The sequence below is a fragment of the Vigna angularis genome, chromosome 8, assembly GCF_016808095.1.
Source record: "Vigna angularis cultivar LongXiaoDou No.4 chromosome 8, ASM1680809v1, whole genome shotgun sequence".
Classification (NCBI taxonomy): domain Eukaryota; kingdom Viridiplantae; phylum Streptophyta; class Magnoliopsida; order Fabales; family Fabaceae; genus Vigna; species Vigna angularis.
Window position 1 is genome coordinate 25,357,277 of NC_068977.1, and position 12,702 is coordinate 25,369,978.

General features: G+C 34.1%; 1 protein-coding gene across 1 annotated transcript; it reads right to left on the bottom strand.

Annotated features, from left to right (window-relative positions):
- Positions 1–240: 240 nt before the first annotated feature.
- LOC128193777 (receptor-like protein EIX2) lies at positions 241–4,224 on the bottom strand. Its single transcript, XM_052867879.1, has 4 exons — positions 4,136–4,224; positions 3,162–3,606; positions 639–2,331; positions 241–419 (listed from the first exon to the last, which is right to left on the bottom strand). The coding sequence occupies exons 1-4, from the start codon at positions 4,222–4,224 to the stop codon at positions 241–243; spliced, it is 2,406 nt and encodes an 801-aa protein (XP_052723839.1).
- Positions 4,225–12,702: the final 8,478 nt, after the last annotated feature.

Below are 12,702 nucleotides of genomic sequence, written 5' to 3' on the forward strand. Positions count from 1 at the left end.
TAACAAAACTTGAAGTTCAAGGAGTGATCCCATTGAAGAGGGAATATCTCCTATAAATTTGTTCTGACTCATATTTAAGTAAGTCAATGATTTGAAATGGGTCCAACAGTCTGGAATTTGTCCAGAAAACATATTATTTGATAGGTCTAATTGGTATAATGATTCAGCTACACCACTAGAGCATAAAAACGAAAAAGAATTTGAGAATTTATTGTTTGATAGATCAAGAATCACTGAGCCTCATAAAAATGACGGAACAGGACCTTCAAATTGATTTGATGCAAGATTAAGCAAAAGAGAATAATAATGATTCTCTATTGGCAAATTTGGAATTGTACCTTGTAAATTATTGGATGAAATATCAAAACTCCTCCAATTTGACAATCGAAATTTGGTCCAAAACCATTTTGGAACAGTACCTGATATTCCATTATTTGAAATGTCAAGGTTTCTAAATTCGTTTTGTTTTTCTAACCATTTGGGAAATAATGAACCAAGCTTGCAAGACCTCAATTTAATATGATGCAATTGAAAAGGCGGAGTCCAATTTTGACTAAATTCTAACGTCAATGAGTTATTTGACAACATCAATATCTTTAACTTTGTCATATTATAAAAATGAGAGTCAGTTAACACACCTTTCAAAGAGTTTGACATCAACGATAATTCCTCAAGTTCCGATGGAAATCGAAGATCTTCAGAAATTGTCCCATTTAGCATGTTATTATCAAGGTGCAATCTTTTTAATGATGGCAACAATTTGAGAGTGTTAGGCAAAGTACCGCTAATTTGATTGATACTGAGATCCAACGTTTCCAACTTTGCAAATATTGAGAAATCAGGTAATGTGCCATTGACTTTATTTTGACCAAGATATATTTCTCGTAATGAGTATCTAGAACATCCAGACAAATGATTAAATATCACTGTGAGATCTTCACTCAACTTGTTGAAAGATAAATGCAATAACTCCAAAGTACATGTGCTCCCAAATGATTTTGGAACACCACCTTCTAAAGAGTTAGACACAATTAACAACTGCTCCAAATGAGATGGCAATCTAGTGCCTTCAGGTATCTTCCCACTCAATAGATTATAAGAAAGATCCAACTTTTTTAAATTTGAAAATGCTGAAAGGTCAGGTACAGAGCCTCTGATTTGATTGTTTCTCAAACACAATTGTTGTAATGAGTATCTAACACAACCACTAGACAAATTATGAAGAATTGACGAAAGGTCTTCGGTCATATTGTTTTCAAACATGTATAATGAACGTAGGGTGCATATATTCATGAATGATTTCAAATCTTCACCCTTGAACACATTATAGGAGAGGTCAAGGTGCTCAAGCGAATTCATGGCCAAGCCAAAATGATTTGATGTCGAACCCTTCAAGAGGTTACCATTAAGGTCAAGCTCAACAAGGTTGGAAGTGGTGTTTGACAGCCACTGGAATATCATCGGTTGTGTGAAGGAGTTTCCAGAAAGATCAAGGACAGAAAGGGAAGTAGAAAAATTGAAGTTGCAAGGGTTGAATGAAAGGAGAAAATGATCGGAAAGGCCACATTCAGATAAACTGAGTTCTCTTAATTTTGGTAGCTTGGCAATGGTTCGAAGGTAGCTAGGAGAACTGTAAAAATTAGATATGGAATTGAAGGAAAGATGGGTTAAAGAATTAAGATTAGATAACCATTGATCACTACTGACAATTTTGAGAGCACTATCGTATCCTCCAAGATAGAGTTTATGCAAATTTGAAAGGTTTCCTAGTTGGGAAGGAATGCATCCTTCAAAAAAATTGCGACTGAGATCAAGATACTGCAGTCGAGAGAGATTTCCAAGTTCACGAGGGATTAAACCCTCCAAATAATAATTTCTTGCAACATTCAAATATTTCAAATGAGAAAGAGAACTTATCTGACTTGGAATTTGTCCGCCAAAATTACATGAAGAGAGATCAAGATATCTCAAGTTGGTAAGAGAGCCAAGAAACTCTGGAATATTAGTGTCTGTAAAATCATTTAAACTGAGGTTCAAATACTGTAAGTGTCGCAACTCCATTAACGACTTGTGGATCTCTCCACTGATGTAACGCCGAGAGACTTTATAAATACCAGAAAGAGAAAGATATGGATAATGATACTGTCCAGGAAGGTGGATGCTTATAATATGAGCGGTAAGGTTGGTGCAGCGAATCCCCTCCCATTGGCAACAGTCGGGAGTGGTCCAAGATGAGAGCATGCCGAAGTCATCAACAATGGCAGCCTTGAATTGAAGGAGTGCATCCCTCTCCTTTGGAATGCATCGGATGTGGTGTTGTCCATAAGCAGCCTGCAACACCACACTCAGCACAAACATAAACATAATCACTTTGAGAATATTCATGATGATGAAATAGAGAGAGTGAATAGTATAGAATTAGATTGATATGTGTTCTGAATTAAGCACTCCCAATACCCTCATTTATACTCACCAACTCTTTAATTACCTATCCTTTCACTCTGTCTTTCCCTTACTTTATTCTACGTCGTTGTCGTCGTTTTTGTCTGTTTCCATTTCTTTTATTCATCATATCAACTAATTTTTGTGGTCCATAAATAATGTAGTAAAACAACCCTTATTTTATTTATAAGTATGACTCACTAAGTTACTTTGGCAATTCAGTTTATTTTGTTTTCAGTTTATTTTGTTTTTCTGCTTAAATAATAAAAAAATTAATGACATACAGCCTCGAGGCAACATTTGACACCAAAGAGAGAGAAAGTAAAAAGAGTCTTCTGGAAGCTGGAAAGAAGGAGTCCGAAGCTCACTTACGGTGCACATCCATGGTTTCAGAAAGAGATAAAAGAAACAAAGTGGGACAAGGTCTTCGGCAAAGGTAAGAGAGAAAACTCAAGCTTTTATTATTCTGTTATGAATTATTGTTATTCTGTTATGAATTATTGTTTTGTATTACATTATGAAAAGAGAGGGGAACTCTATTTATAGAGTTCATGGGAAAGGGAAAAAATAGTAAAACCTAGCTTAACTAAATAAAAGGATTATTTAGTTCCAATTAATAGCCTCCCCTCAAGCTGGATTGTGTATGCTCACTAGTCCAACTTGGAAATGATGGATCGGAACCGAACACGATGAGGAAACTTCGTAAAGATGTCAGCTACCTGTTCATCGGAACAAACTGGAAGGACACGTAGAAGATTAGCCTGTATCTTCTCTCGAACAACATGGCAGTCGAGTTCTATGTGTTTTGTCCTTTCGTGAAAGCTCTGGTTATGAGCTATGTGTCTTGCTGATTTGTTGTCGTAGTAGAGAGCAGGAGTTCCAACTTCTTGAACTTGAAGATCTTGAAGAAGATAATAAATCCATTGTATTTCGCATACAATGGCTGCAAGAGCACGATATTCTGCTTTGGTAGAAGATCTGGAGACAGTGCTCTGGTTCTTAGATTTCCACGAGATGAGTGATGAACAAAGGAAAATACAAAAACCTGTAGTAGACCTTCTAGTATTGGGGCATGTTGCGCAATCAGAGTCACGGAAGGCTTTTAAGTGCATTGGAGAATCGGCTGCAAAGAATAATCCCTCCGAAGGCTTAGATTTTATGTACCTAAGAACATGTTGTGCAGCCCGATAATGATAGTTAGTGGGAGATTGCATAAATTGACTTAATAAATTAATAAAAACATAAATCAGGTCTAGATTTGGTAAGATAAAGCAACTTCCCTATCAGCCTTCGATAAGAGCCAGGATCATCCAAGTAGCTGTCCATTTTATACAGTGAGCTTGTATCACTCAGAAATGGGGTAGAACAAGGCTTGCATCCTAGCTCCTGTTTCCTCAAGGATGTCCAGAGCATATTTCCTCTGACACAAATGAATTCCTTTCTTATATCTGGCCACCTCCAAACCTAGGAAGTATTTAAGTTCCCCTAGATTCTTTATTTGGAATCTGTTATGCAAAAGATCCTTTATATGATTGATTTCTGTCATGGAATTTCCTGCCAATATAATGTCATCTACATAGACAGTACGACTGTGAAATTTGTAGGTGTCCTTTTGATAAAAAGTGAGTGGTCAGATTTTGATTGAATATAATTGACAGAAGTAAGAAAGGTGAATAATTTTTCAAACCATTACCTGCTGGCTTGTTTTAGACCATATAGTGACTTAGTAAGCCTGCAAACATGACCCTTTTTATGGACATTAAGGTCAGGTGGTGGCTCCATGTAAACTTCTTCATTTAGATCTCCATGTAGGAAGGCATTATCCAAATCAAGTTGATGTAGAAACTAGTTATTTGAGGCTGCAAGAGCAATGAGTAATCTAACAGTAGTTAGCTTGGCAATAGGAGAAAAAGTGTCCAAATAGTCTATCCCTTCTTGTTGGGTATAGCCTTTTGCTACTAGGCGAGCCTTATATCTTTCTATAGTGCCATGAACCTTGTATTTAGTCTTGTATACCCATCTACAACCAATGGGGGTTTTTCTTGGAGGTAGTTGTGTTAGAAACCAGGTATTATTTTCCTGTAATGCTTTGATCTCTCTTTGCATAGCCTCTGCCCACTCACTCATGTTTTTGGCTTCATTGTAAGAGTGAGGTTTAATATTTGCATTGATGGCCATAGAGTACTTCAAGTGGTTTTCTGACAAAGAATCATAAGACAATAGATCAGAAATGGGATAGGGGGTTTTGAGGTTGTTTTTTATAGATAGGGATTGATTCACCTGATGTACATAGTCACTTAGATACCTTGGAGCCCTTCTAACTCTGTTAGATCTCCTACAACTGTGGCTTTCTTCACTATCAGCAGCGCTATCATTGTTATCCGTGTCAGTGGTAGCCTGTTGTGTCTTCCCTTGATTATTGGCTTCCATTTTAACAAGTCTCTCATCATCAACAAAGTTATAGCCGTCTAGGAGATCATTGAGAAAAGTAGTTTTGTTTGCTTCTTGGTCATTAACTTCTTTGTTGTTTTGTTGGTCTTTAGAAGGGAAAATGTCTTCATAAAAGACAACATTTCTACTTACGAACAATTCTCTAGTGTTGATGTCAAGAACAATGTAGCCCTTGATACCACTCTTGTAACCAAGGAAAATTCCTTTTCTAGCTCTTGGGTCAAGCTTATTTCTACTATTTTCAAGAGTGGAAGCAAAGCATAGGAACCCAAAGGTTTTTAAATTCAAATAAGTGGGAGGAATATTATAAACAAGGTCATGGGGAGTTCTATTATTAAGAATGGGGGAAGGTAACCTGTTTATTAGGTAGACAGCGTGACTGATAGCATAAGACCAATAGGCATTGGGCACATTAGATTGAAACAGAAGCTGCGGGTCACATTAAGGATGTGTTGATGTTTGCGCTTTACAATAGAATTTTGTTCAGGAGTTTCAACACAACTTGTTTGGTGGTTGATGCCATATAAATCATACAAGTTCACACAATTGAACTCAGGTCCATTATCTGACCTAACAGTTTTAATCATTTTATCAAATTGGTTTTTAACTTTCACAATAAAATTCTGCAATAGGTCTCTAGCTTTCCCTTTATTGTAAATTAAAAATACCCAGGTATGTCTGCTATAGTCATCAACTATAGTAAGAAAATATTTATGGCCATGAATAGAAGAAATTGAGAGGGGACCCCATATATCACAGTGAAGCATTTCAAAACATTCAGTGGATAAAGAAACACTTTTAGGAAAAGGCAATTTATGTTGTTTAGCATAGTGACAAGTATCACAAACAACATCAGGACTCATTTGCACATAAGGGAAATTTTCACATATCTATTTTATAGTCTTGTGTCCATGATGGCCTAACCTATAGTGCCACAAATTTACATCAACACGTTTATAAGAAAAAATAGAATTTGAGACAAAATCTTGGTTCGGATTTGGAAAAGCTTGTAGGTAATATAGGCCTTTGTAGGGATTAGCACATCCAATCATCTTCAATGTAGAATTCTCCCTTATCTGACAAACCTCAAAAGAAAAAGTTAGATTGCAGTTTAAGTCTTTTATACGACTTTGGACAGAAATTAGATTAAAAGAAAAATCAAGAATATATAGGACATTAAAAATAACAAAATCTTTAAAGAATTGAATAGTGCCTGCATGTTTAGCAGTGATAACAGAGTTATTTGGAAGTCTAACAGAAATGGGCTTAATTTTATAAAAGGTGACAAAGTTCCTTTTCTCATGGGCACATGATCAATGGCCCTAGTGTCAATAATCCGAGAAAGGGTACCTTGTTTGTCTTCTATGCTATTTCTCTACATCTGGTTGACCTTATGAGTGGGTTCATCAACTTTTTCTATCATTCTGAGAAGCTTTTGCATCTGTTCTGGGTAAAGGAGTTGAAGGCAGCATTGATGCTGCCTTGATGAGTGGAATGAACACTCTCTGGGCCAGAACTGCTCTGGCAGACACTGGCTGAATTCCAGTCCCCCTTTTTGTCTTGATTATTGTCATTTTTCTTGTACCAAGGTGGGTAACCGTGTTTGGAATAACACTCATCCACAATGTGATTCATTTTGTTGGAGTAGGAGCATTATTTTCCATAGTTAGGATTCCTTCCTCTTCCTCTCCCTTGGCCACGTGATCCAGCACCATGTCCTTGGTTTTTCCAGGTCTGGTCAGGTCTCCAATTGCTGTTTTTGTCAGCAGCATTGGCTAGAATTTTGATTTCAGCAGATTGGTGCTAGGTTACAGTGCCAATATCTTGTCTTTCTTGTCTCTCTTGATGTATGATGAGGAAGAAAACACGATTGATATTGGGAAGGGGATCCATTAAGAGGATTTGAGTTCTTACAGTGGTATAGGTATCATTCAGCCCCTTTAAAAAACATATAATGTGTTCTATTTCTCTGTATTTCAGAGAAACTTTTGAGAGCTCACAATTGCAAGGGATGTCACATGTACAACTAGGTATGGGTCTAAGGGATTCCAATTCTTCCCAGAGAATCTTTAAATTTGTAAAAAATTGACTAACACTCCTTTCTTCCTGTTTGATTGAATGAATGTCTTGACGTAAATCAGAAATTTTAAAGTAGGCACCTTCAGAGAATCTTTCCTTCAATTCATCCCATAATTCTTTAGCCTCTTCAACATATATCACACTTTTTGCAATCTGTGGAGAAATTTTTTTTATAATTTAGGAAAGAACCATCATGTTGCATCTTTCCCATGCATCTAATAAAACTTCACTTCTTTGCGATTCTTGATTGACCCATCAATGAACTTGATTTTGTTCTTGGAGAAGAGCCCTTCTCATGCTTCTGCTCCAAGAAGAGTAATTAGTGTCACTTAGGATTTGAGATATGAGAGTGAGACCTGGATTCTCCCCAAGATGTAGATAAAAAGGACTAGCCGGATTGGTGGATTGATCCATGTGATCCATTGTAGCAAGAAGCAAGAAGAGTCCAAGAAACACACCAAGAAACAATCAGGAATGAATTCTGGGCAGCGAAAACAAAGGGGTTCAAGAAATACGTTGTGCTCTTGATACCATATTAAGATAAGGCCCAAAGCCTTATAACCCAAGTCCAAAACGCAAGGCTGAGAGATAAAAATATCTCATGTAAAAGCTACGACCTCGAGGCAACATTTGACAGCAAAGAGAGAGAAAGTAAAAAGAGTCTTCTAGAAGTTGAAAAGAAGGAGCCCGAAGCTCACTTGCGGTACACATCCATGGTTTCAGAAAGAGATAAAAGAAACAAAGTTGGATAAGGTCTTCGGCAAAGGTAAGAAGAAAACTCAAGCTTTTATTATTCTGTTATGAATTATTGTTCTGTATTACATTCTGAAAAGAAAGGGAAACTCTATTTATAGAGTTCATGGGAAAGGAGAAAAATAGTAAAACCTAGCTTAACTAAATAAACTGATTATTTAGTCCCAATAGCATGCAAGATTTCAATAATATCAATTGACTTCGAATAATTTTTCAATAAATCAATTAATGCATGCAAGATGGTTAATTTTTCTTAACGCATAGAAAGAGTCCAAATTATTACAATTTAATAGTTTTATATTATTTATTCTTATATAGACACTAGTAAAAAAAAAGGGATTAGAAAGCGCAATATACACTTCGGTTTAAGGGCACTACTAACTCGGTTCTAGGCGAAACCGAGGCATACAACTCCTGCCACCTAGACCTGCCAATTGCTACTAACTCGGTTCTGATGAAAATCGAGGCATGATGTGGTCCTACTAACTCTTCATTTCTTTGATCTTTTTCATTTCCACAGCCCAACATCTTCTTCTTCCCTCGTGCTCTCACTTCTTCTCTGTCTGTGCTCTCCCATTCTTCCTCTCTATTCTCTCCCATTCTTCCCCTCTCTCGCTGTTGTAGCCTCCGCCGCTGTTGCCTCCGCCGCTCTAGATCTACCGCTCCACATCGCCATCGCCAATCCGTTCCAGATCGGCGAGCCCTCCGTCGTTGCTGCCTCCGTCATTGTTGCCTCCGCCATTGCTGCCTCCGCCGCTACTGCCTCCGCCGCTGTAGATCCACCGCTCCAGATCGCCATCGCCAAGCCGCTCCAGATGGTCAAGGCGCTCCAGATCGGCGAGCCCTCCGTTGTTGCCTCCACCATTCTTCCCCTCTGTATCTTCATCTTCATCCACCGCTCCAGATCCACCGCGAGTCACCGCTACCCTCTCACCCCTTAATGAAATGTCGCCACCGCCCTAGACCGACAATCTTCCTCAAGCCGTTGAAGCCCTGTGTGATTGGAAATCCTCAGGGAGCTTCCTGGTTCATTGCAGAAGGTGTTCATCTGCAATAAAGATGAAGTTTAACAATGTTAGATCTGTGAAATTTTGTAGATTTTGGCATTGTTCTTGAGCCCAGGCCAGTGAAGACTCACAATCACAAGCACTTTGGGTTTCTGAAATTGGGAAATGTTAGGTCTGTTTTGATCTCGGATTGGGATTGGGATTGGGATTTTCCGGTTGCGTGAAAAACAATGACTTGCACCACTCCGTTTCTGGTTGCGTACTGAAAAACATGTTGCATGTGAAAAAAAAAAGGATACTGCCTCGGTTATCTAAGAACCGAGGCATATTCCTGTCTAGTTTTATCTCAGTCCATGATCGAGGCATAAAGTCTATCCTTTTTACCTAGTCCACATATGCCTCGGTTGCAAAACCGATGCCAATAATAAAAAATAACCAGTGTCTTTTCTTCTTATTGTACTAGTAAGAGACAAAATATTGTATGCAAATAAACACAATTAGCAATTCGTATATCGTTAGTGGTTTTTTTTTATAAAATTCATAGAATAAATATTTTTCTTTAATGATATTTTAAACAATTTGTAAGTCCAACTAAATATTAAGAAAATATTTAATAGTGAAAGGTTATGTTACCATTTTTATCTTGTTTCTATAATATTGTCACCTCATCCGTGCAGATTTAACGTATTAACTTGCATGTTATGGTTTTAAAGAAACCGAAACATATATAATCATATGGTGACATTTTTTAAAATTTTGTTAATTTATAGGTGTTGGTTGTAAAATAATTGAAACATATATCACTTTTAGTATCGATTAATCGACAATCAAGGTCTAAATATATCAAAATTTTATAAAAGATCACGTTTTTTATTTATTTATTTATCTAACAAGCACATATGTCATCGGTTGACAAAGAATTGTGCACCAAATTTTTCAAAATTTCTTAAAATTTATGCAATTTTTTATTTGTTTTTTCTAAACAAGACCATAACTTTGATTATTTGAACAATCATGGTCATATTCACTTTCTACGACTGAACAACTAAGACAACAAAATTTGATCAAAATTTAAAAATATCCAATTGTTTTTATTTTTATTTTTTTTCTCAAAAGGACATATGGTCTTGGTTATTTGGACAACTAATGTTATATCTACTTTCTGTTGCGGTTCCTGAACAACCAAGATCTAATGTTAATCAAAATTTTAAAATTGTCACTGAAATTTATAATTACTTTTATTTTATTAAAATCCTTTAAGCATCAATTTTACAAATAATTGTTGTCATATGTATGCTTAGAGTTAAATATATTGTTAATATATTGAGTTTGTTTCTTAGATTAATATATTGTTAATATTTGTATTCATGTATTGTAGCATTGTGGTGGGATTATTAATATTTATCCAAAAACATGGTGTCCATCATTTTCCATTGTTGCTCCCCTTCCATGATCTGAGGTTCATATTATTATCTTGAAAATTTATTTTTAATATGAGCCTATAAGTTTTGGATATGTTGTTTACTTTTTTGTATGTTGGATACATGATTAATTATATGGTTAAATATATTGTTGTATTAAGTCAACTTTAGTTTTCCATTTGAGTTTCAATATAAAAATTATTTAATGTCTCCAAGATTTTTGAATAAATGTATTTTTAAAAGAAATTAATATAAGAGGAGGCAATACTAATAATTTATAGGTATCGAATCTTGAATTGTTTGGTTGGACAATTTAAGATAATTATTGTGGATGAAATAGAAAGAAGAAAAATATATATAAAAAAACACATCACCTTTAGGCTTCGGTTATAGTCAAAACTGAAGTAGAAAGAAATATCCGACTTCGGTTCATATCATAAATGAAGAAGCTAAATATTATTTCAGGAAAAAAATATTAAAAAAAAACAACTTTTGATCTTGGTTATTTTCATAACTGAAGTAGAAAAGAGTATATGACACTGGTTTTCATCACAATTGAGGCATAAAGTCTTTTAAATTAATTAATTGTTTTAAATAAGATAGGGTCTATGGCCTTTGTTATTTTCACAACCATTGCCAAAAACTCATTTTTTTTTAATATTTGGTTTAATGCTTCAGTTTCTTTAACCGAAGCAAAATGTAGATATTTTTGTTTTGGTTCATAATTAAGACAAAAAATTCTCCTTTTTTTTTCTTGTCTTAATATTTTTTGATTGTAAAACCGGTATTTATTATTGAAAATAACGGCTATCATATAACTTCTCCAATGCATATTATTAGCAAATTACTTTGTTACAGTGAATGAGTTTGGGGGTAATTGAACAAAATGTAAAAAATATTACAAAGAAAAAGGAAACTTCAAATAAAATGATAAGGGAAATTAATAAAATTGAATCAAACTCTATTATTCCAACTAAGCAAGGTTCAAATTGTAAATTAAATAAGGCCAATATCAATTATACTTCAATTAAGCGAGTAGCAAATAAAGAGGTTAATGTAAACAAAGTTTCATCTTTGCAAGCAGTGATCATAACACTCAATTACTATATAAATATATACTTTTTTATTCTAAAAGTACCCAAAAGTAAATCATATATTGATAAAGCATCCCAAATACAATGAAAATATCAAGTATCACTAATTGAGTATTTTTGACTAAGTCACAATAAACATAATTCATCACAATAAAGTTTAAATCATCAATAATTGAATATAATATAAATAATCGCAAATCATAAAAGACCATGCTTGTCAAAGTCTAAGTCAATAACCATGTTCTATTTCAGAATTATTGGAGGCATCGTTACAATAAGTCCCTCCACATTTCCCCGTTTGTCACTTTCTTCATTATATCAATGGTGGGAAATTTTTTGGACAATAATTTCATTCCAATCAATTGACTTATTGGAAGACTTGTGAAAAGAAAGGTAACTTACACGAACTTGGAATTTTTAGATTAAACGACAATTTTATATAAAAAATAATCAACCAAATGTTTCCTTAAAAAATAGTGATAGAATTAAAAGCCAATATTCGAAAGATAATAAAATAAAAATAGTACTCTAGAAATGCATTTCACAAGGCAATTGTTTTTTAAGAAGTTGTAATATTTGCAATAGCTTCTTTTATGAATAGCAAGATGGTTAATTTGACATACAAAGAGTTCAAATTAACACAGTCCAACAGTTTACATATGAGTAACAAAATAACGTTATTTATTTCTATGTAGAAATAAAACAAATACCATTCGAAAATTTTATATTGTGTGATTTTTCATAAAATTTTGTGAAATTATTTTTTTAATTTTTTTATAAATATTTTAAGTTCTTCGTAAAAAAAGTATTTTAATAATAAAAATCCATATATGCTAAATTGTCATAGTTACAAATTATAAAGAAATATTGACCAATAAAAAAAAAGGAAACTTCCTTACTTCTAAGACAACAAAATATAAATTAATTAATATTTAAGACAACAACAACAATTCTTTGTTACTTTTTCAAATATGAAAATTTGTAAATCTTGTGAATTTGTAAGAATGATTTAAAAGTGATATTTCTAGACATTCTCTATTTTATTTTCATCATTTGTTTTATGTATGTAAAATTGCTAATTAAACACGGGATGGTATATTTTTAATTTTAACTATTTTTACATTATATTTTAATATTTTAGTTTATAAGTGTTCTATTTCCCGTTCAAATGACAGTGTTTTTTCTTTTTTGTAGTCATATAAATGTGAGGGTCATTATACACAAATACTTTTCATTGTTTGTCATATCATACTTATGTGATGGCTTTACTTTACAATTTTCCAAGTCCTCACCCTAAATGTCACTCCAAAATTCCTATATAATATTTAAAACTGGTAAACAGCAAAACTCGGATAAAATTTATTGTGGATTGATGTTTTTTTTTTTAAATTACAATATCTATTCAATTTACATAAAGTAATAACTTAATTTATGTAATGCATAAAATAAAGTACA

Bases quoted from the DNA above. Each gene is read 5' to 3' on its own strand.
- LOC128193777 (XM_052867879.1), bottom strand. From the start codon at position 4,224: ATGGAGCCACCACCTGACCTTAATGTCCATAAAAAGGGTCATGTTTGC. The intron at 3,607-4,135 runs GTAATGGTTTGA...ACATGTTCTTAG, and splicing joins GGTCTAAAACAAGCCAGCAG to GTACATAAAATCTAAGCCTT. The intron at 420-638 runs GTGTGTTAACTG...ATGGAATATCAG, and splicing joins GATGTCAAACTCTTTGAAAG to GTACTGTTCCAAAATGGTTT.